The sequence below is a fragment of the Apium graveolens genome, chromosome 4 (assembly GCF_009905375.1).
Source record: "Apium graveolens cultivar Ventura chromosome 4, ASM990537v1, whole genome shotgun sequence".
NCBI lineage: Eukaryota > Viridiplantae > Streptophyta > Magnoliopsida > Apiales > Apiaceae > Apium > Apium graveolens.
In genome coordinates this window covers 142,945,476-142,969,475 of record NC_133650.1, presented here as the reverse complement: position 1 = coordinate 142,969,475, position 24,000 = coordinate 142,945,476, and the positions used below count along the sequence as shown (strand labels likewise).

Here is a 24,000-nt window from a genome sequence, read left to right as displayed (position 1 = left end):
TTAGGTTTTCAAGATTCCCTTTTCTTTTGATATGGGCACCAACTGCAGAATGTTGTGATCCAAACACTAGCATGTGTTATATTGGCAGGGTTTGTGGGTAGTAAGACTTTTTTTTCTCTCTCATGTGAACTGTGCTTTTGGCGGGTGGGGGGAAAGTTAAATCTTACATGTACTAATATCATGGGTCATGGTCAAAAATATCTTTTTTTTTAAAAAATTATAACAAGGATATCACTTTTGAAGTTTATGGCCAAAAATACCCGCATAATAAGTTTTTGAGAAAAGGAATAACAGAACACGAGATACGCATTTTTTTAATGCGCGAGAAATGCGTATCACCAAAAGTCAAAGGGTGATATGCATTTCGTGAATGCGTATCTCCACTATATTTTTTTTAATTTTTTTAAATCTTTTTAACACAAATTACCCGTTTGTTAAATGCATATTAGTAATACCTAACTTATAAATACTTATTAGAAGGGTATTTTTGGCCAACATTTTATGTTGTCACTAAAGTACTCCTTAAATTCTTCATTGGTAAACTGTCGCCCATTATTAGTGACAAGGATGCGTAGGATTTCAAATCTGCATATCACATTCTCCCAAAAAAATTGCACAATTTATTTGGTGGTTATGTTTGCTAGCGTTTTAGTGTCGATTCATTTTGTGAAATAGTCGATTGATTTTACTCCTTTTCAATCTCTCACTTCTTTATCTTCAATTATTGTTCTTGAGGTTGAAACTGGATCCCATCAAGTTCCTATCCCCGCAACAAGATCAAAAGTCTCGAAATCCAAGTCAAAATATCCAATCTCAGGTGTCTCTCAAAAGACATTTGTTGTAATATCTACTGCAATACCTGAGAGGAGTGTGATTGGAGGCGAGATTGGTGAGGGAAATGGTGTACATACAAAAAACCCAAAAATTAGGTAGGAGATGATGAGAATGTACTAACTCAGATAAGCCATATCTTGCCTTCTCAAAAGGACAAAAGCATTGAGATGGTAATTAACTCATTCCCGGTGGTATCCTCCAAAAGAATATCACTATTGAACAAAATACCCGATCAGGAACACAACAAAAGAGTGGGAGTGACACTGATATCCAAAACTCAACCATGAAACATAAGAAGTGTAAACCTCAAAGGATACAAATGGTATAAACACAGCACAAACCATTACAATTGTTTAGCATGTGCATTCTCAAAGTCAGATTGACGTAACTCCTGTAAATGTGGAGTCACAGCCCTACTCTTTGCAAATTATATTTGAAACAACAATACACAGCTCACCAACTTCTCACATGGATGTTGATTTAATATCAACTTCCCGTACTGTTTCTCCATCTCTGAAACTGATACTTATCATCTTTTATATGATTTGTGGGAGCATCAGTCATTTCTGTCATTCACTAGTATTGAATCTGTACCCTTAAAAATATCATCAATATTCACAAATTCTACTCTTGTGACAACTTCGACTGCTATCTCATTTTCTTTATCAATGACTATCTCTCAGCCGTCGATAAGTGTTAGTCCATCAAAGGCTAACTTTACAGCACAGCCGTTGATAACTCCAATTGTCCCATCAACGACTATCACTGAACCATTGATAAGTGGTTCTGCACTAATTATTTTAGTGGAGTCTAAACCATCTCAATTAAGAGCTCCAACAATTAGTGCAGATGATCAAACAATTGTTCTAACTCTTCTAAGATTGAGGGAAGGGAGTGAACACACTAAGAATACAACTGAAATAAGTATGGACATTTTTGATGTTGGTGTTATCAGGGATGCTGTCAATCTTTCAAGTAAAGCAGAATATCCAGCACAGTACTCTACCATTCTGGAATAAGGGCAACTTCAGAAAGAAACGCTCACTCAATACCCGCTACCCGCGCACTCTTTAGGAATCCATAATCTCTAGTACTCAACAAATGTTGCAAATTCTTCAGGTAAATCTCACACTGCACAAACTGCAGTTTTTGCAACAACATCAAGATCTCAAAGATGTGATGGTTGAAGTCCATGAATGCAAACCATCAGTCAAGCAAGAGTTAGAAATCAAGGTTTCTCTTTTATAAAATGGATCAGATTCAGCACAAGCTAAACAAAGAGAATATCACTTCTAGAACTCTTGGAAATCAAAATGAATTTCATTAACAAGCAAATGGTTCTTCAGCCTGAGATGTTGCAACAACTTCTCAAATCTTCAGGTGCACCTCACAACCCTTGCTGCTAACAAAAAGGGGGAGAAGTCTGTTATTATGCCTGATTATAATCAGTCAGGTGGAGGAACTTTAATACTGAAAGTGCTCACTTCTGAGTGTTCAAAACTGAGTCTCACAAAGGGATCTCCTGCTAGAAAGTATGATTTGAAGGGTAAGAAGCCATCAGGAAAATTGCATTTTCCAAGACTTAAGTCCACTCAGGACAGAGTACTTCGAGATGTGATGGCTTGCATCTACAGAGGGAGAGAAAAGATTCAAATCCTTCCTGGACATAAAGTAAACATATTGAGTTGTTAAAATGGGTTAATTTCTCTACAACTTACAACTCAAATGAAGCCAGCTATAAAATTGGAAGTTGAGATGCAAATAGAATAAAACGCAATTAAGAAGGCTAAGGCAAAGAAGACAAAATCAGTCTGCAATCAGCTTTGTATCTAGTTGACATAAATGAGTCCTCTCATATCAATCTTCATCATGATGAAATTCATGAAGTTAGAGAACGGTATTTTACTTCCAAACTGCCTGAAAGACTATGTGTTTGACTACAACGGAGGAATTGGTAAAATATGGCCTCTGCATCACATCTTGAAAGAAGGATATAAAACCTTGACAAAGGTATCTATGGGCTTAAAGGGAGTTGGAAGTTTCACTCCTACTGTCAAAAGTTTAAAATATCTAATATTCCTCATAAAAAAGCTGAATGTTCAAGTAAAAGGATCTTTCATGACATTCTTAAAAGGCAATTGGCATATAACAAAGTTAGGAGATCTCAAATAAATTAATATCTCATCTGTGAGGATAAGTCCTTTTGCCATGTCCTGAGCGAAGACAAGCCCTTTGCAGCGAGGACAATCCCGTTGCCTTATACTGAGCGAGGATAAACCCTTTGCCTTATCCTGAAATTTTTCTTATTTGACTTATCCTTGATGAAAACAAACACAACTATCCAAAAAAATTCAAAACCATGCACCTCCTCAGGATAGAATGCGTCATCGCCTTATAAAATGCACACACTTCTCCTTGCATTGTAATATCACATCCAAATAGCTTATATCACTTATTTCACCCAATGAGCGCGCGTCCTATCTCTAGAGCGCATCCTCCACTCGTGCATTTCAATATAAAACCTATTTCTTCATCTTTTTGCCCAATTTAATTTCAATTGACTCATTTTTTAAACAAATTTTGCCTATAAGAATATGTATTTTAGATATGATTTACACATTTTTATTTTATTATTTAAGTAGTATTAAATTAAAAGTCAATTCTTATGTAGTGAATTATATCTCCCTTTCACAATTCATTTTTTTATTGAAGATATAGTATTTTATTTATGATATATTACTAAATATTATTTATTAACATGTCTTAAATTTCACTGTTTATGTTAATCAGTGTAATATATTATGTTTAATTACTTATTAATATTTTTTTATATTTTGTTATTGTATAGATGTAGCTTGTACACTGATATTGAACTTGAGTGTATTATTATATTTGTAATTTTGAACACCAAGAAATCTGATCCTAAAACTCGACGAATTTACATTTGAATAACTTGAAAATATTTCATTTTGAATTTTAAAATAATTGATCTCGACCTGTTGCCATCTCTGCGAATATTTTTTAAAGGATTTTAAATGATATTTTAGCATTCTTGAATTTAAGAGTTATTTAATATGAATTTTAAAAATTGAAAGTATTCAATTTAGATTTTAAAAGATTCTTTAAAATTTTGATGTATTCAAATTATATTTAAAAAATATATCAAAACTTTGTGATATTTAATTTTGATATAAAAAACTTCATTAATATGGGGTGGTATTGCAAACTCCGAAAAACTCGGTTTAAAACGCCGTTTTTATATCCACAAACTCAAGGCGAGACTGCGTTTTTTACCGAAACAATTTATGAAATGGTTTTTTTAATCAAAAACACAATTTGAAACCACGTTTTTACACAAAAACACAAAACGAAACTGTGTTTTTCTTTTATTTATAAAAAAAATTATGATAAAAAAACTCAACACGAAACTGCGTTTTTCGTCTATTTTGAAAATATAACCCGAATCGCCGTTTTCAAGTAAAATTTAGGAGCAATAATTAAAAAAATGATATTAAGGGGGTATTTAAATGGAAAAGTGAAATTTGGGACAACAAAGATGGCGGGCGTTATATCATAAATTTTGAGCACATGAAGACATCACAAAACGCTTCATTGTTTCCCCCCTTATTTAAACATTTCTGTAACCCTCCCCTTCACTTTGTCCCAACAACCCGGTAGGTATCCTTTTCTTCATACCTCCGATTCCCCTGCTCTCTCTCATTCAAACATTCTAAACATACTTAAACACGCACGCACACATACATATCTATCCATCATTTATCCGTTACGTTTTCTCCCCCCTACACAATCGCCATCAATCCTCTAATAAATCAATAAATGGTCATCATGACAATCGCAGCACGCAATCCAATGACCACATTAACCTCCTCCTGATTATTATGCGCAATCTCCTCCGTTTCATCACATCGCTTAAAAGCCTCTCTAAATCACCCTCCTCCAGTTCCGAAATGGACACTAAATTAAATGATATTTTCATTGGTAATGGCATTTGTGGTGTTTTACAAAAATGGGTTAATTATGGTAAAGGATGGAAGGCTAGGTGGTTTATTCTCCAAGACGGTGTTGTTTCGTATTATAAAATTCACGGTCATCGTAAGATTGGTATTGATGAGGACACTTTTAAGGGCTTTAGGATTATTGGTGATGATTCCCATAAGCGAATCTCCAGGAGTAAGAAGCCTACTCATTCCTCCTCTGCCTGTCAAATTCACGATTCCACGCCTGTTGCCCAAGTTCATCTCAAGGTCCTCTTTTCATTTTCTGCTTTCCATATATACCCTCTACTTTTCTTGTGATTCTTGCATCTTTTTTGAATTCTATTTGTTTGCTGTATTTCAGGTTTCATCAATCCGAGAAAGCAGGTCAGATGACAAAAGATTTTCTATATTTACGGGAACTAAGAGGCTGCATTTGAGAGCAGAAACTCACGAGGATTGCCACCAATGGCTTGAAGCATTGCATGCTGTCAAGGGCATGTTCCCCCGAATGTCTAATACTCAATTGATGTCTCCCATCGACAATATCACACTTTCAACTGACAAGTTACGGCGGCGTCTCTTGGAAGAGGGTGTCAGTGAGGAAGCTATCCAGGATAGCGAACAAATTATGAGGAATGAGTTTGCGTTGTTGCAAAATCAACTTATTCTTCTTCGGCAGAAGCACTGGCTAATGATTGACACACTGCGACATTTAGAGGTACACAAAATGACTAATAGAAACAATCATGCTATTCGATTTCAGAATTCTTCTTCAGTATCTTCTGCACAGAATGCTTCACAACCTACTGTTCACTCCATCCCTTGAATAACTTGTTCTGCAGCAACATTGCTTGTTTAGTATTTTTTTTCTTCTTCTGCCTTGTACTTAGTAGGGTGTCTCTTGACCTTATACCATTTATCTGTATAGATAATTAGTTGGAAGGGTATTTCTTTGTTTGAAGATTGCCCAAACCTATGTATATACATTTTTTTGAAGTAATTGAATGAAAGTATTAGTCATGAGTTCGTGTTGAAAATATACTGTTAAATGGTTTTTCAGAGCAAACAACTTTTAAGATGAAACTAATTTAGTTTTAGCATTAATTCACATAAGAATAAGTCTAAATCATCATATCAACCACACATGTGTCTTGATTTATAAGCAAACATGTGTATAATTGTTTGCAGTTTGGTTCAACATGGTTCAGCCATAAAAAGAATAACGACCTTTAGATATTTGGATAATGACTGTTGGATCTTATGCTAAGGAATATTCCATATTTAAACTACTCGACTAAAGGTGTAAGGTTTGAATTCCGTCAACAATAGAGTTAAATTAAGATTTTATATTACTCTAAATTTTTGGGATTACCGGTAAGATTGTTGTTATAAAAGAAGTGCTGGTAGGAAAAAGTGTTGTTGCAAAAGTTAATTTGGTAACATATTTTATTTGCGCATATTTTTTGTTATAAAATTAAAAAAATAATTTTTTTGGTGAGATTTGATACTTAAATCATTAGTTGCTTCATGCAAAACCTGAAAATCAGTTTATTCCAAAAGCATGGGGGACTACTTTCTCTAAAAGCATCTTTTAGGCAGTAAACACTTTTCAGAAAAAAAAATCTGCTTTTAAAATTTTGCTAAATAGTTTTTTACCTGCTTGTTGTTGTCAACACCAATACTAAACGGGGTCTTGTTAAACAAGGATTATTATCATTAATATTATATTAGTAATACAATTTTATCATAAATATACAATTTTAACCAATATAAATTATTTATATCAATTACATTATGGAAGGTAATTAACATGGAGTAAAATACATATTAAATTAAACAAAATATCTATAAAAACAAATGTGTCAGAAAACAATTATTATATTATTAAAAGAAACACATGTATTGCATGGTTTATAAGCTAGTAGATATTATTTATATATTTAGTATACTTAATGGAATGTGAAGGTTATGATATCTTTTGAAATTGTGGTATATGGACAAATAGAGTATTTATATATTTAGTATACTTAATGAAATAAGTGTGGACATTTTTGGTGCTGCTGTTACTAGGGATGCTGTCAATCTTTCGAGTAAAGCAGAATATCCAGCACAGTACTCTACCATTCTGGAATAAGGGCAACTCTAGAAAGAAATTCTCACTCAATACCTGCGCACTCTTCAGGAATCCACAACCTCTACCTCCACTACTCAACAAATGTTGCAAATTCTTCCTTTTGAAATTGTGGTATATGGAAAATAGAGTAAAGTAGTATACAGGATATCACAGACTCACAGTTGAATATCACATAGTAGGGTCTATCCTAAACCATGAGCTTAATAAGCCCATAATCCTTGCCCAGATATATATAATTTGGGCATCTACATGCCCACCATGGCCCCCAAAAAATCTTAATTTGGAAAAGTACTTGGACTTCAGTTCTTAACAAAGTGTTCTATATGTTTCAGTTGAAATGTTACATGGTGAATGTTTAGTAAAGCTTACTAGTGTCAATTTGAGAATAAAACCGAAAGAACGACATCCTTTAATGTCTAATTTGATTTTTCCATGCAAGGGTGTTTGTGGTTACCATGGTGGCAAATAAAATTGTTGCGACTTGGCTGGGAAAATGATTACTTTTTTGACATGAAAAATTACACTTTTTTAGAAATGATTGTTTACTTGTTGGTATATCAAAAAACTGAAGCGGCATGAGAATCAATACACGCCCATGTGATTGTGTGCTTTATTGTTATATTACCCAGAACGGGAGCTCAAACATGAAATTTTCTTTCACATGCTACAATAGTGCAGTTGCCATCAGATACTCAGAAATTAGAAATAAGATGCTAATTGTTATTATCTTAAGTTTTACATGTTTTTACCAGGGTGTTATATTAGTGGATGAATTATTTTGTAGCCTTCTAAAAATAGGGCCTTATTTATAATCTTTATCTTATATTTTCTAAAACTGGGTATATATCTATAAAGGTTTCTTGTTCCAGCTGCCCAACATCTGCAGCGGATACTAGTTACTAATGCTGAAAGATTGTCTAATCTCTAGAGATTCAGGGGACGTTAGATTTATAATTAATGAACATAGTTAACAGGAATTGGAACCTTTATCCCATGTGTTAGTGTTTTGGATGGACAATTTGATTGATTGGATTGAGAATCATAGTCCAGTTAGCAGGGTGAATCATTGCACTCCTTGAGAATCTAAATTACTCCACAATCCTACTAACAAGCCAAAATAATCTTTATCTGTCACTATTTGTTTATGTAATTTATGTCATAATTGTTATATCACAGGACAACCAATTTTTGCCCCCATATTATGATTTGTTCTCTTTTGCATCCGTTTAAAATTGCTCCTCATTGTGTAAGATGATTGTTTATGAGTTAGTACTCTTAACGGAATTTTCGCTCACTTAAGTAATTCTAGATAGATATTGTTTGGGTATGATTGTCTAAATTTATCATACATGAGCAAGTAATACCTAAAAAGTTAGTTCTTAATTTTGAAGAAAAAAGAACATTTTATCTTGAAGTATGTTTCTTTTTGCAAACTTGTGGCTTGGTTCTTACCCGCCTCATGTGTTCTCTTGATCAAAGATGCCCAATTATGATTAAATTGCACTATGAATTACTTTTACATTATCAAGTTCTTAAAATATTGCTGACTTCTGAAAATTTCGTTGTTGATTCTGTTGTGTTGTGTAGACTGACAAGGTTGATTTGGAGAACACAGTAGTTGATGAAACTCAAAGAAAAATGAAAGAGGTTGGACAGTCCTCTAGATTTCCGGTGGAAAAATATAGTGGTAAGCTTACAAGTTATAAAACATTTTTTTCACGAAATCCAGTACCAACTTACCGAGACATAATATTTACCTATTATATAATCTTTAAGGTGTTTTAGAATTTGTTTTATCTTAAATATTCTTTTTTAAAATAAAATCATATGATTCGTTTAAACTTGATATTCGTAGGTTTTATCCTCTCTGATTATTTACTAGCTAATTCAATGTAGCTAAACAGTAAAATGCTTTGTAACTATTACCTCAGTTCGTTATATATTTACATATTCATGTGATGAATCTTAATATGGCGATTCGGGCACTGTAGTTGCTCAAGTCATTTTTAGAGATAAGTATTTAACATCATTGATGGTTACACAATGTTGAATATTGTGAAGTGCAACATTTTCTTTTCCTGGCAATGGAGGTGAAACTAATCAGCTAAAAAACGATGCCAGGTTAAAAACCAAGCGCACCTCTGGCATTGTTTTCCAAAGTAAATAATACTGTAATACATGCAACTCTTTGAATTCATCTTTAGCCAGCGAAGCTGATATAGATTCTTATCGTTTCAACAAACATGAACGGTGTTAGAAGGTTCGAGTTGTTAGTTTCCGGACATTAAGTTTGTTGGAATGTTCAAGTTGGTGGTTTCCTTTCCACTCAAGCTCTCTTTTCCCATCTTCATTTGACTGTTTCTTCCCTCCATATAAATTATATATACTCCCTCAGTTCCTTCCAATTGTTTACATTTCTGAGCAAGTGTCAGACACGCATTTTAAGGTGCATAAAAAGTATAGTTATGTAACTTATTTTTACAATTTTCTTTTTCTGAATAAAAATTGTATGTTTTAATTTTCATTCAGAAAAACAAAATAGTAAAAAAAATTTATAGAATTATACTTTATATGCACCTTAAAATGCGTGTCGGGCACTCTCTAAAAAATGTAAACAATTGAAAGGGACGGAGGGAGTATTATATTGTAGGTTATAGAACGTAATAAATATAGAGAAGTAGGATGCTTGTAAAACAAATAATATTGACATCTAAAAATATGTATATTATTCATTTTTAGTGATCTTACATAAAAACAATATCCTAGCTGAATATATTATATCTTCCTAAAATTCTGTTACATTTAAAATCTAATAACTATAAACCTTACGAACTTGGTAAAATTTGACCAATTATTTAGATATTTTAAAACTTAAAATACTAAGCATATTTTCAACATGTATATTTTAACAAATAAATGTGTAAAATTACTTAATTAACCTTTAGCTTTCACGCTGATATTTGACATTTAACATATTTAGTGTAAGGGTTTGTAAATTGCAAAATTTTTTTAAGTTATGCGACTGCAAGATAAAAAGGACTACTAAAGTCAATATGTTGGATCTCTAGGGAATTCAACATGCAAATAAATCTACTTGGTATATAGTGTTTTATCAAAGATTTCGGGAACAAACTGCTCTTGTATATGTATGTTAAAAGAATAAATGTTGTAAGTCTTTGAGTATGTCTTCAAGTGCCTTCGGTCAGCTGTATCACGATGACTCATTAGTCATGATGTGTCTATGTCATTTTTGACTTATTTTATCCTACTTACACGAATTATCGTTATGTCTTTTGAATGTTCTTATCCTGCCAACCTTTTTTCTCTTCTATAATGAACAACTTTCTTTATTTTTTTATGTGGGGACATGGGGTTGTAGGATTTTCTTTGGTGGTTTAATTATGTCACAGATGTGATGGTTTGTTCTATAACTTACTTCATGGAGGATTCCATTTGCAAGAATTCCAAATATCAGTATTTACTCTTGGATGTTAATTTTTAATATCATTGTTTTTTGTATACAATCAGAAACTATAAATAGTGTTGTATTCTGTTAGTATGTGGTTGGTGACTTGGTGTAATTACTTGTAAATTATGCCGCAAGTATTCTTTAAATTTTTCGACGAATTTGAACCTTGTAGCCTTATTCTACTCACTGTATATTTTGCAATTGATGAGGGAGAAATGGCTTTTGATTGAGATTTTTTAGCCTGTAGAATTTTCATGCAAGCAATCACTGGTTCATAGCTGTGCATCAGGAATGATCGGTCCTGGAATTTGTAATATTATTGCTTCTTTGGTGCATTTTTTTACCATATGCGTCATTGTTATTTTTGTCTATTCATTTTAACGTAAACCCGTCTACATCCAGAGGGAAGTGCAAGTGAATCTGAAGATGATAATGAAAGAGTGGACAATGTGGAGGAAGAGACAGATGAAGAAGACATTGCCTTCTTTGACACTCAAGATTATCTTTCATCAAATTCATTCAGGAGCAGTGGGTCTGACTATCTACCATCATCTTTTTCATCAGATGAAGAAATTAGCTCAGAGTTAGATGCCATTGGCCCTTCAATTAGGTCTGCAGGTGCTACTTTCCCTAAAGTCAAGCGGCGTAAGAAATTGCCAGATCCAGTGGAAAAGGAAAAGAGTGTAAGTCTGTGGTCCATGATTAAAGACAATATAGGGAAAGATCTTACTAAAGTTTGCCTTCCAGTGTACTTTAATGAGCCTCTCTCCTCTCTACAAAAGTGTTATGAAGATCTCGAATACTCTTATCTTCTTGATCGGGCATATGAATGGGGCAAAAGGGTAAGTTTACTTTACGAGATTTTGCAACATTTCCCTGTTTTTTTAAGACACATCATACGTTGCTGCAGGACATTTAAGTAGCCTACTAATCTATCATTTGCCATAATTGCTCGGTGGTTCGAAGAGTGTGTAAAACCTGTCTGTGAATCACTTAGATTTTGCTTCTATGTGTAATAGTACAGTGGATGAATGCAAACTGCTTGGATACCTAATATTGCACCTTGTTATTTGCTGAGCGTACGATTTTTATTAAATCGGAGTACAGTCTATAAATTGACTTGGATTCTTTAGTTTTAATTAATCATTCCTTGTTAAATTATGATTCATCATTCTTCTAATTCATATCAGGGTAGCAGCCTTATGAGGATCCTAAATGTAGCTGCATTTGCAGTTTCTGGTTATGCTTCTACTGAAGGAAGAAGTTGCAAACCGTTCAATCCATTACTGGGGGAGACATATGAGGCTGACTTTCCTGATAAAGGCCTTCGGTTTTTCTCCGAAAAGGTAGATTATTATAGCTTGATTAATGTGGATTTCAATTTGTACAGTCAGCTATATTTATTATTATTCCTGCCATTGTGCAGAGACAGGGAGCAATGCCTAATTCTCGTTTACTATTTCTTACTAAATTTTGACGTTTGAATTATATAATATATATTAACTTTGTAGCTCGTGACATAGGTTAGTCACCATCCAGTGATTGTAGCTTGCCACTGTGAGGGTACTGGTTGGAAATTTTGGGGTGAAAGCAATTTAAAAAGTAAATTCTGGGGTCGCTCAATTCAGCTCGAACCTGTTGGTATCTTGACCCTGGAATTTGATGATGGTGAAGTTCTTCAGTGGAGTAAGGTATTATTAAAATGGTTCTTATGTTTTAATCTTGTTTTGTTCGATTAAAGATGAACTTCTGCTTGTCAGGTCACAACTTCCATATACAATCTTATTTTGGGGAAGCTATATCTTGACCACTATGGCACAATGCGGATACAGGGAAGCAGTAACTATTCATGTAAGCTTAAGTTTAAGGAACAGTCTATTATGGATCGGAATCCTCATCAGGTCTCTCTCTCTCTCTCTATATATATATATATATCACACACACACAAACACACTCACACACTCAGTTCATGTAATTTGATTTATTAAATAGGGTAATGAACTTTTCCAAAGGTTTATTAAATTTTGTCCTCGCCAAAAGGAAGCTTTAAAGGTGTGAGGAAGAATTGGTGGGCATATGGACTGAAGCTTTAGTTTTTATGTTTCCACAACTCTTGATTCTGGACTGTATTAGGATCATGGAACTTCGTCTTTTATGAATGTTAGGACAGGATTGCATGTGCATTATGAGGGGGTAGTTTGGGGAAGCAAAAGTTTGAAAACATATCTGTTTGGGTCTTTGTCATCCACATTTTAGACTTTTATGCATCTTTTAAGAGTTCTCTTTCTTGATTTCCCAAGCATGTAGTTTTTTCCCTGGAGTTTTTAAAATTGTTCTTGTGCTTGTCAATGTTGAAGCATCTTCTTGCTTTTAAGCCGAACATGGTGTTTCCTGGCCCAAGTATGAGTTTCCATGTAGTGGGCGGTACACAAATTAATTACCCTTAAATGTCAGTCAGCAATAAATTACAAATAACTGATCAAACACATAGAAAATACACAACCAGAAATCTGAAGTAGCGGCTTTGCTGTAGTATATTCTAATTGCAAGTATCTTGCTAATATAATTATAATATATATAGAACATTATGCTGCAGTACTTAATCTAAGATACTTCAACAATCTATTTTATAGTGTAAAGTGATATCTATAGCACATATTATAGAATATGTGCTGTAGATAATGTACATATTTCTGAAGATTATAGATAACATGGTTCCGTAGTTTTACTTTTACTTTATAGAAGTTGGCATGTTTCATTAGATTATAACCTCTCAACAATCTTTTTACCATTCTGTCTTGTCTATGTATATAGGCCTTCGTGTTTAGATACTTATGAAATTTGAATTTGATTGTTTGGTAGGTGCAAGGAAGTGTCCAAGATATGAATGGAAAGACAGTTGCCACTTTGTTTGGGAAGTGGGATGAGAGCATGCATTATGTGGATGGAGACTCCTCTGGTAAAGGAAATAGGTTTAATAAGTCAGAAGCTCATTTGCTTTGGAAGCGAAGCAAACCTTCTAAGTTCCCGACTAGATATAATTTGACACGCTTTGCTATCACACTGAATGAGATCACCCCTGGATTGAGGGTACTTTTCTATTCAAGTCATGTTCCAAATGATGTTTGTTTTGTAATTTATCATTCCGGACTGGAACTTTGATGTGCAGGAGCTATTCGATAAATTAAAAACTTTGCAAATTCTTTTGCATGCTCAACTATATCTTTCTTGATCTCAGGACCAGCTGCCGCCAACAGATTCAAGGCTAAGACCAGATCAGAGATGCCTAGAAAATGGGGAGTATGAAATGGCAAATGCTGAAAAGCTGAGATTAGAGCAGCGACAGCGGCAGGTAAAATATATTTTGTCTTCTTTTAGAGTTTGTAGCTAATCGGTGATAGATGGATAATGGGGTATATAATTGGTGTGTATTACTTTTTAAGTGCTTTTAAGTGCCAGTTTTATGGTATTGGCCTCTTACTCAATTTTCTATCATATTGCACATATATTTAAAACTGTTGGTGCCCTTTTGTTAAATTTTTTCAAATTACAGGATGAAATAATTACCTAGAATTCAGCCTTTTTCTATCATTCTATTTTCTTACATAACAATAAATTTCCATAGTCCCATCTTAACCAGAGTTGACCATATGGAGCTGCAAAAATTGTACTTCCAAAGACTTATTTTATTTCATGAACAGCGTACAACCCACATAGTCTAATGCTTTTGCTTTGAACTTGTAATTGTATTACATCAGTTATCAACTGACTGGTTTCTAATCTTTTTTCGAAACTTATTTGTTTTATAACAGTTGTAAAATTTCCCCTTTGTCGCCAACAAAAAATTACAACATGAAATTTTTTAATAAAATAATAATGTGCACATGTTGTTATCTAGCTATTTTGATAAGTATGTATGCATCTTATCTTGCAACTCTAGATTTTGCATTGAATTGCAATATGAGTTACTTCCTAACTATTGGGAACTGATAGAAGATTCTTTCGCTGGAATTTAGGCTCGTAAAATGCAGGAGAGGGGTTGGAAGCCACAGTGGTTTGCCAAGGGCAAAGGAAGTGACTCTTACGAGTATATTGGTGGATATTGGGAAGCAAGGGAACATGGAACCTGGGATTCATGTCCAGATATTTTCGGTCAAACATTTTCTGATCAGGTGGCAGACTAAGTAATTTCCAGCATTTACAACATTCTCTATTTTTGTATATTTTTATAGAAATATAGATAGTGGGGCTACCAAATTTGATGTGAGCCACAGAGAGTAGATACAGCAGCTGCTAAATTTGACATGTCATCGTCACAGACCCTGTAAGAAATTAAAATGAAGAGGTATTAACAGGTAATATTAGATAATTGTGTTTCTGGTCCCAATTAGGTGGCCCTGTTCTGGTTAAACTAGTGGTGGCAGCTGGATCTAGTTCTTGTGAATTTACTGCAATAAAAATAGTTGCGCATAGAAAGAAAATGCTCAAAATATATTGCAATTAAAATTTTTGTATCCATTGATATTCTTTATTAGTAAAATATGGTAGGGAAAATTGGAATCTGAAGCCAGAAATGGGCAAGATAGATGAATGTTTGATAAATAATGTGTGCTCATTATTTGCCAATTTGTCTAGTTTTTGATGAATATTGTCTTTAATTTTGCATGTGTCAGACTACAGGCTTATTGAGTATACCCCTTGTGCATTGGTTTTTCTCTTTTTTCTTTAATGTTGTATTGGAGCCATTAGGGTCGAAACTGATTTGACCATCTCTTTTTTATTTAATGTTATATCGGAGCAATCTCTTCTATATATAATAAGAGAACATGATGATAATATTATGATATTAAAAAGTCTTATTGAAATGACTAATTTACCCCTTGTATTTTAAATTTATATAAAAGAGGTTGTTGTGAGGAATTGAACCAAGTCTTTACATTCACAAGCACATCTCCTTACCACTACGCTACATTGTTACTTAAGTTTTTTATCATACACATAATATGTAAGTGTCGTAAATAGCGATAATTTATTTAACTTTAAATATGATTACTAAAATACTTGTAGAGTTAGTTTTGAACAATTGAATTTGAGATTAAAAGTCAAGCATAGTATATAAACGGATAATACCCTTATTTATTAAACAATTTTTAATTTGAAAAATATGTCTCATACATTTTTAATATATATTTTTAATAAAAAATAAATTGTACATGTAGTTAATTTTTTTATATGTTGAAAAGAAATATACTTATATAAATAATATATATGTGTACTACATATTTAGATAAGTTATAATTAGCGTATTTCGATTTATTTCCAATTTAAAATTAGAATTTGACCTATTTTTCAAAAGATACTCGAAATTTGACTAAATGACATGTTTGTAAATACCACGTCACTACCTATGTTTAATTTAAATTACGAGTTCGACTAGAAAATCTTACCAACAAAAAAAAGTTTTGTGATATCTTATGTTGGTAAAAATTAATATACTTGAGGTCTTTATAGAATCAAGTCAATTGATAATATGTATCCAAATTACTAACTTCAAAATCAGAATTTTACCTATTTTGAAAAAATACTCGAAATTTGACTACATGATCCAGCCAAAACTACATCATCACTATCTAGGTTTAATAAATTTAAATTACGAGCTCGACGAGAATATCTTACCAATAAGGATAAATTTTATAATATCTTATATTAATAAAAATTAATATTTTTGAGGTCTTTATACGATCAAGTCAATTGATATTATGTATCGAAATTACTAACCGGTTTTACATTATTACATCTGGTACTTGACCCAATATTTAAATATATTCAAAATTTGACATGAGATGTCACAAGCTCCGCTAAAACTACGAAGATATACTAAATCGATTTATCAATTAATGTTTCACTTTAAAAAAATTAGGTTTATAATATTATTCAATAATGGTGAATTTATAAAGAAGTGCTCTTAAAATCCTATTTTTTTCATTCTCTTTAGAAAAAACTAAACTACAACTATAAAGTAAAATTAATAATTTTCATTAACATGTTATTGAAAAATGGTAAGACATTTGATGCCTTTTCATAAAAAAAAATAGTTTATTTATTGCATAATTTAATTAAAGATATATTTATGAGAAAATCCTAAATTTTATATTATTCAATTTGATATGGTTATTATAAGTAATCACGTATATAAAGTCCCTATTTTTCGTGGAGTTCTGGGATCCAAAATCCTAACTTTATATTACAATCCAATCTAATGGTTCAGGTTTTATGTTTCTAATAATTTAAAAACTAAAATAATAAACTACATGATATAAACGTGTGTTATGGTGTTATATCATTAATGTCCAACAAGTTGAATATTTACGTGTTTTACAACGTGAATACGTATGTTCTTCAAACTGATTATGTTCTATAAAATTATATGTTATGCAATATTCAACTTGTCAAATGTATGAGATTTGTAAGATATTTATTAAAATAGTGATATTTATAAAATATGATTTACATTATAATACGTTTTACAAAATCTTTTATATTATTTTACTTGTAGAACATATACGGACTCGCATACTCCACTAAAAACTAGGACTCAATAGAACTTAACTCAAATATATATATATAAGAAAAATTATAGAATTCAATATTTTGAAAAAATATATATTTAAAATTAGCAATAATAAATTTACAAAAAAAATATTTAGTGTTGAAAAGTATTGTACAACTATTTTGAATTATTTGAAAAAATGTTAAAACTATAATGTATTATACTATTTGATTTAATCCATGTTATGCTATCTAAATAAAAAAAATTAAAATTAATTGATATTTTGAAAGGATTAACAAGTTCAACTAATATTTAAAAAAATTTATCAAATTGAAAATATTAATTTTAGAAAAATAATATACAATGTTATCAAGTTACTATAAAAAGAAATATTAGAATCATGAATGAAAGAAACTTCAAAATGATTTGAATAATGATATTAGTACAAATTTATCTTCAGATTCTTGAAAAAAAAACTTAAACAAATATTGTTTGATTGTCAGTGCTAATACGACTACGATATATAAATAATTGTAATTTATTTATTAGATAATTATAACTTTTGAATAATCATAAATACATGTTATTTGAGTAATTTACTAAATAACAATTAGATATATACATGACCAAGATATCTAGCATATAAATAAATATCGTAGGGAACCCGCAGCCACCACCCTTCAGGCGCGCACCGGATAAACCACACGGTCTCACACAATAGCCTGCAAACCACGTAAACCAAGATAAACCGCATTTAAGCGACAAACTCTGGTTCAGGAGGAATAATCATAAATTAACCTTCCGTGAGATTCGAACCTGTGACCAAGAGGATAATTATCATCTTTTCAACCAACTGAGCCAACCCTTGCGGGCTGTATTTCAGAGTTATTGATGTATATACTAGAAGAAAATAACAAAAATCTTTTATGTTCTGAAAATAAGAATGATCAATTAAATTTAAGTTTTTTTTCAATGTATTAAAAATTAAATAGATTATGTCAATTTTAATTTATGAATTGACAATTATCTAAAATCTTATAAAATTAACTTTGTATTATATGGAGGATTAAAAGTTAAGTACACAACCGATATCAACTTTAATTAATGAATTAAGACATTAGGAATGATATTAAATCAACATAAACGTTGAATTTAAAAAAATAACATTTTTCTTAAAAAATTAACTTATAATAATTGTAGTGTAAATTCTATTTTCTTGAATATTACGATTGCAGTTCTTGACCACTTTAATTATACATTACTAATCCTTTTAAATTAAACAAGAAAATTGTAAATTAGTAATGACTTTAGTAATAATATATCTCATTACTCCGGGTTTATTTAATCAAAACTCAAAAAATTTACTCGACTCTGCAATATATATATATATATATATTAATCTTTAGTTTCTTTTTATAAACATATTGACAATATTTGATGGATTAACTTCAATCTTTTTATTTTACACGTATAATGATTACCTGCTAGTACTAATTTAGTAAATACAAATTACACGATACAAACAAGAAAATATGTATTATGATTAATGAGATATATTAAAAAAGTAATGACCGTTATTAATGTTTTATATGAAAGTCATACACATTGATAGATACTCAACTTGTATTTGATATATTTTAAACGTTATATAATATTTATTAATAAAAAAATGATCAAGAATTTTACTAATATAATTTTATGGTGTAAAAAAAAATCTAGAAAATGAGCCGTGCGAGACACGGGTTATTATGCTAGTTAAAATTGAAACACCTTCTCTTTTTCTTTCTTTAATATTACATCGGAGCTATTACAGTTAAAGTGGCATGACCTCTTTAGTGGTTATGGCCACTTGCTTGTTTTTAACTTTTTTTTTTTATTATTATTTTTGACCTAATTTTGGAGTTATTTACTAACACACCTGTTCCTTATTAACTAGTAATTATTAATATTTGTATACAAATGTTTTTTAGTGTTATTATATTTAGCACAGTACCGTTAGTGAATTTGGATATTATGTTTAGCACATTACCGTTGGTGAATTTGAAGTGTTGCTTAGAAAAGATTTTCAAAGTGTACAAAGACGTGGGGAAAGTCGGTTGTCATTAGTATTATTACCTATCGCCGGGCACCGTTCGAGTTAAACCGACTAAACTAATTCAAACTGGCACTATTTCACCTAATTTCAACCGAATTTTTTTAAAACAAACATGTTTAGATTGAAAAACGGTAAACCCGAATTAAACATTTATAAAAGAAAAGAAAAAAAATAAGATAGTATGTTAAATGATTTAGATTATAAATTTATATTTTATGAGTTGGTTTGAAAAAATTACAAACTGGATTTAATTAGATTGAGTTGTTAAAATTTCGTAACCCGACCAACTTGAACCCAGTGTGCACACCTATGACATATGAGGGCTATCTATATGGTACATATGTATAGTTATCATCTTATATTGATCCGGTCTATCCCCGCCGTCCATAAAGGGCAATCTATGTGATACACATATATAGTTATCATATGATATTAATCCGATCTATCCCCGCCGTCCACAAACAAAAGAAATTCAAGATTATGTTGATCCGGTCTATCCTCACCGTCCATAAAGTGCTATCTATGTGGTACATATATATAATCATTATCTGATATTGATCCGGTCTATCCCTTGCCGTTCACAAACAAAACAAATTCAAGATTATGTCAATTCCCTTTTGGAGGATTACTGCATTCCTTCAGAGACCCTAGTGTAGCGTAGATGTTGTTCACTTCGTGTTTGTAATATTTGAGGAGAGATAAAAACAAAGGTGTATGTTAAAAATCCTACTCTCTTCGTCCTGGTATTTTATTTGATTTTGTAGAATTTGAGTCCCCATATGAAATTACGAAAACTCAGGAGCTACCCTCTAGGGGGAACCCCTATGAAATTAGGGAAATTCAGTGACTCAGGGACATTCCAGTGGGACTAAAGCCCCCGTTAGTCTTAGGCCACTAAATTAAAATACTTTATATAATTATATACTAGCGTAAGAGTCCGTATATATATTGAAATATTATTTTAAACGAATTTACATCTATACAAAAATAATTTTTGAATACGATAAATGATTATTTTAACTTTTCATTAAATTGTCTTACTTCCTTTTTTTTTTGAATCCTAAACAAAATTTTTTTTATCACCGATACCAGCTGGAACGGGGATTCTCGCGGGGATGCATGAGATGTAGGGAATAATAATTTTTTTTAAAATATATTTTTAGTATATTTTTTAAATAAAAAACAGTCTACTAATTCATTATACATAAAATCATTGATTATATCTCATATTTTTAATATCAAATCATATTTAAATTTATTTGTAATTTAAATGAATGACAAATTAAAAATACATAGTATATCATAATGTAAAAAAGTTGATCAATAAAATTATAGATTATTTTAAAATTATTATAATTTTTTAAATAATGTTTTTTTAAATAATTATTTAATAAAATATATAAAAAATTATCGAGGTTGACTAAGAGAATTTTTAAATGTGAAGTGAGTGAAAAAAATATGAAGTGATGAAAATTTTAAAATTTTATAATAAAACTACAAAAACTAAATGAAAAGGAGACACGTAAATAATATAAACTAATATTTTATTTACTCAAAAAATTAAATGTAATAAAAAAAAGAATTTGTTAAAAAAAAGGATGTAGCTCATCTCATGAAATTTTTAATGTAAACTCAAGAATATATGTAGCACAATGGTAGTGACCTGAAGTTTTTGAGCAGAAGATTTGGGGTTTAGTAGATACAACAATATACCTGTTTTTAACAAAAACTGTGCGAGGAATGACATTTTTTTAGTTTTCCAACATAAAAGGGCAACATTGTAATTTTACCGCCATTAAAATGTCTCAATTTATCCCTAATTCTCTTTTAATATATAGAAGGAGATATAATATAAGTTAAAGTATGAAAATTAAAAAAACGACTTTAAATAAATAATATAAAGCAACATTTTATTTACTCCTGTTAGGAATATATGTGCATTAGTTTGATGATTTGTTTAACAAAACACTTAAGTAGAAATCTAGTGTTTGTAGCCTCAACGGATAAGACCATTTTGGCTATCCGTTGATGGTGTAGCTTTACTTAGAAATAAGTCTAGTGTTGTAGCACATTTCAGTCTCTGAATTTGAGATATAAATTCTTAAATGTTGAGGGAAATTATAAGTCATGTTGACTACTAGAGGATATGCAGATAGGAAGGCCAATTGTAAGTATTTCATGCCTTGTAATTTTGTATAAATGAAATGGTGTCAACGGATAACTTAAAGACCTTCAACGGATGAGAAACAAAACTTCAACGGATGTCTCTAAAGCTTCAACGGATAACATCCTTCAACGGATGAGTGCATCAACGGATAGAGCTTCAACTGCTAACACATCAACGGATAAAGCCATCAACGGATGAAGGTTTCAACGGATGTTCTGTTAAATAGCAGTTGACAAGTGGTAGTTGTACCTACAAACAGAGGCACATGGGTTGACAGAGACAACTGAGATGTGGTAGCCTATTTCAGGAACATCAGAAAAAGCAGCCGTTCTACTCTAGTATAAAGAGGCAATAGTCAACAATGCACTGGAGTAAAATGGAGAAGAAACAAGTGGAGAACTTATTTTATTATTGTACTTTTTATCTTTGTCTTCACTTGTAAACTTGGTGATATATAAACCAAGTAGCAGCTAGTAATTAGAAAAAGAATTTTTCCAGAGCTGTTTAGAAAAATCTTGAGAGAAAAATTATCTAGTTTGTACTAGGACGCAGCTGTGATCAACTTCTTGAATCACAGATTTTCTGAAATACCATCTCTGGTGGAAAAACAATCCACCAGAAAAGTTTTTAAGGTCTGTTGTGTTCTTTACATTAGTGTTTGAATATATATCTGTCAGCATTAGCTTAAAGCAATTCATACACTTGTTTATCTTAAACACATAGCCTTTGAAACTGCTCAAAACTTGAAAAAGTTTTGAGATTTACATTCAACCCCCCTTCTGTAAATCTCATTGTTAGTTCATTAGGAATAACAATTGGTATCAGAGCAGGCTCTTGACACACAAAGAGTTTAAAGTTCTTGGAAACTAACAAAGATGAGTAAGAAGGATATTGGAGTAAAAATCCCAGTTCTTGACAAAGACAGTTATCACCATTGGAAGGTGAAAATGCACCTTCATCTACTCTCCCAAGATGAAGGTTATGTAAACTGCATTGAGAATGGTCCTCACATTCCCCACAAAGTAGCCACAGTTGCTACAGCCACAATTGCTGTTGGTCAATCCATTCCAAAACCTAGAGCAGAATGGACAATGGAAGACACAGAAGAAGTCCACAAGGATAAGAAGGCTATGAACATTTTGTTTAATGGTCTTGACAAGGATATGTTTGATAATGTGATAAATTGCACAACTGCCAAAGAGGTTTGGGACACAATTCAGCTACTGTGTGAAGGTACAGAACAAGTAAAAGAAAACAAAATGCAGCTTCTCATTCAACAGTATGAGTATTTTCATTTTGAAGAAAATGAATCTTTAAATGACACATTCAATAGATTCCAAAAGCTGTTGAATGGACTGAAGTTGTATGGTAGAGTGTACCAGGTGAAGGATTCAAATCTTAAATTTTTAAGATCCTTGCCAAAGGAATGGAAACCCATGACTGTCTCCTTGAGAAACTCTCAAGATTATAAGGACTTCACTCTTGAAAGATTATATGGAATCTTGAAGACTTATGAACTAGAGCTGGAACAGGATGAGGTATTGGAGAAGGGAAGAAAGAAAGGAGGTTCAGTTGCCTTGGTAGCTGAAAATGAGAAAGAATGCAGACAAGAAACTGTGAGATCAACATTAAACTCCAAAGATGGCACAAGCAAATCAGAATCAAGCAAGGGTAAGGAGCAAGTTGCTGAGAATGAAGACAACTCCAGCCAAGATGACTCTGATGGTATTGATGAGCATCTTGCATTTCTGTCCAGAAGATTTGCAAAGATGAAATTTAGGAAAAACACTAGAGCCACTAAACCTCATAATAACATGGTGGACAAATCCAAGTTCAAGTATTTCAATTGTGGTATAAGTGGACACTTTGCAAGTGAGTGCAGAAAGCCAACTTCTGAAAAGAAGAAATTTGACCAAGTAGATTACAAAAAGAAATATTTTGATCTGCTCAAGCAAAAGGAGAGGGCTTTCATTACTCAAGAAAAAGACTGGGCAGCTGATGGAGAAGAAGAGGATGAAGATGTGGAATATGTCAACTTGGCTCTCATGGCTGATTCTGAGGAAAATGAAGTTAGTTCATCAAGCAACCAGGTAATCACTACTGATTTAACACAGCTTACTAAAGAAGAGTGCAATGATGCTTTTAATGACATGTCTACTGAACTGTATCATTTGCGTGTGTCTCTTAAATCTCTTGCTAAAGAAAATAGTAGGATTAAAGAGAACAATTTGTTTTTAAGTAATAGAAATGCTGTGTTAGAAGATAAGTTGATTGACCTAGAGAAAACTAAGCTACATTGTATATCTGTTGAAAATGAACTAGCTGAATCTGTTAAGAAAGTAGAAATACTTTCTAATCAATTAGAGAGAGAGCAAGAGGTGATTAAAGCCTGGAAGACATCTAGGGATGTTAGTGCTCAAATTGTCAAGGTCCAAGGAATTGAATCATTTTGTGAGACTGCCTGGGATAAAAACAAAAAGAAAATGGAATTAATTGATGGGCTGTCAACGGATGTGGAATCAACGGATGATGAAAATTATCCGTTGAAGGAAGAAAAGGAGCATCCGTTGAAGGTTCCTCAATTAAAACAGGCAGATGTTTCTAAAAGTGAAAATCTAAAGAAACTCAACAAAAAGTTTGGTTCAACTTCCAAGAACTTTGTCAAAGAAGAAGCAAGCACATCCAAAGATTTCAGTAAGGTGAATATAGGACACATGACCTTAGAACAGTTAAAGAATAGGGCAAAGTGGTTG

The 24,000-nt window shown here is 31.9% G+C and overlaps 1 protein-coding gene across 1 annotated transcript; it reads left to right on the top strand.

The window, feature by feature from the left end:
• Window positions 1-4,382: 4,382 nt before the first annotated feature.
• Window positions 4,383-14,804, top strand: LOC141720325 (oxysterol-binding protein-related protein 1C-like). Its single transcript, XM_074522681.1, has 10 exons — window positions 4,383-5,099; window positions 5,194-5,550; window positions 8,554-8,653; window positions 10,838-11,277; window positions 11,626-11,781; window positions 11,959-12,126; window positions 12,196-12,336; window positions 13,298-13,525; window positions 13,674-13,787; window positions 14,452-14,804. Exons 1-10 carry the CDS (start codon window positions 4,734-4,736, stop codon window positions 14,617-14,619), a joined length of 2,238 nt encoding a protein of 745 aa, XP_074378782.1. The 5' UTR covers window positions 4,383-4,733; the 3' UTR covers window positions 14,620-14,804.
• The last annotated feature ends 9,196 nt before the right edge of the window (window positions 14,805-24,000 follow it).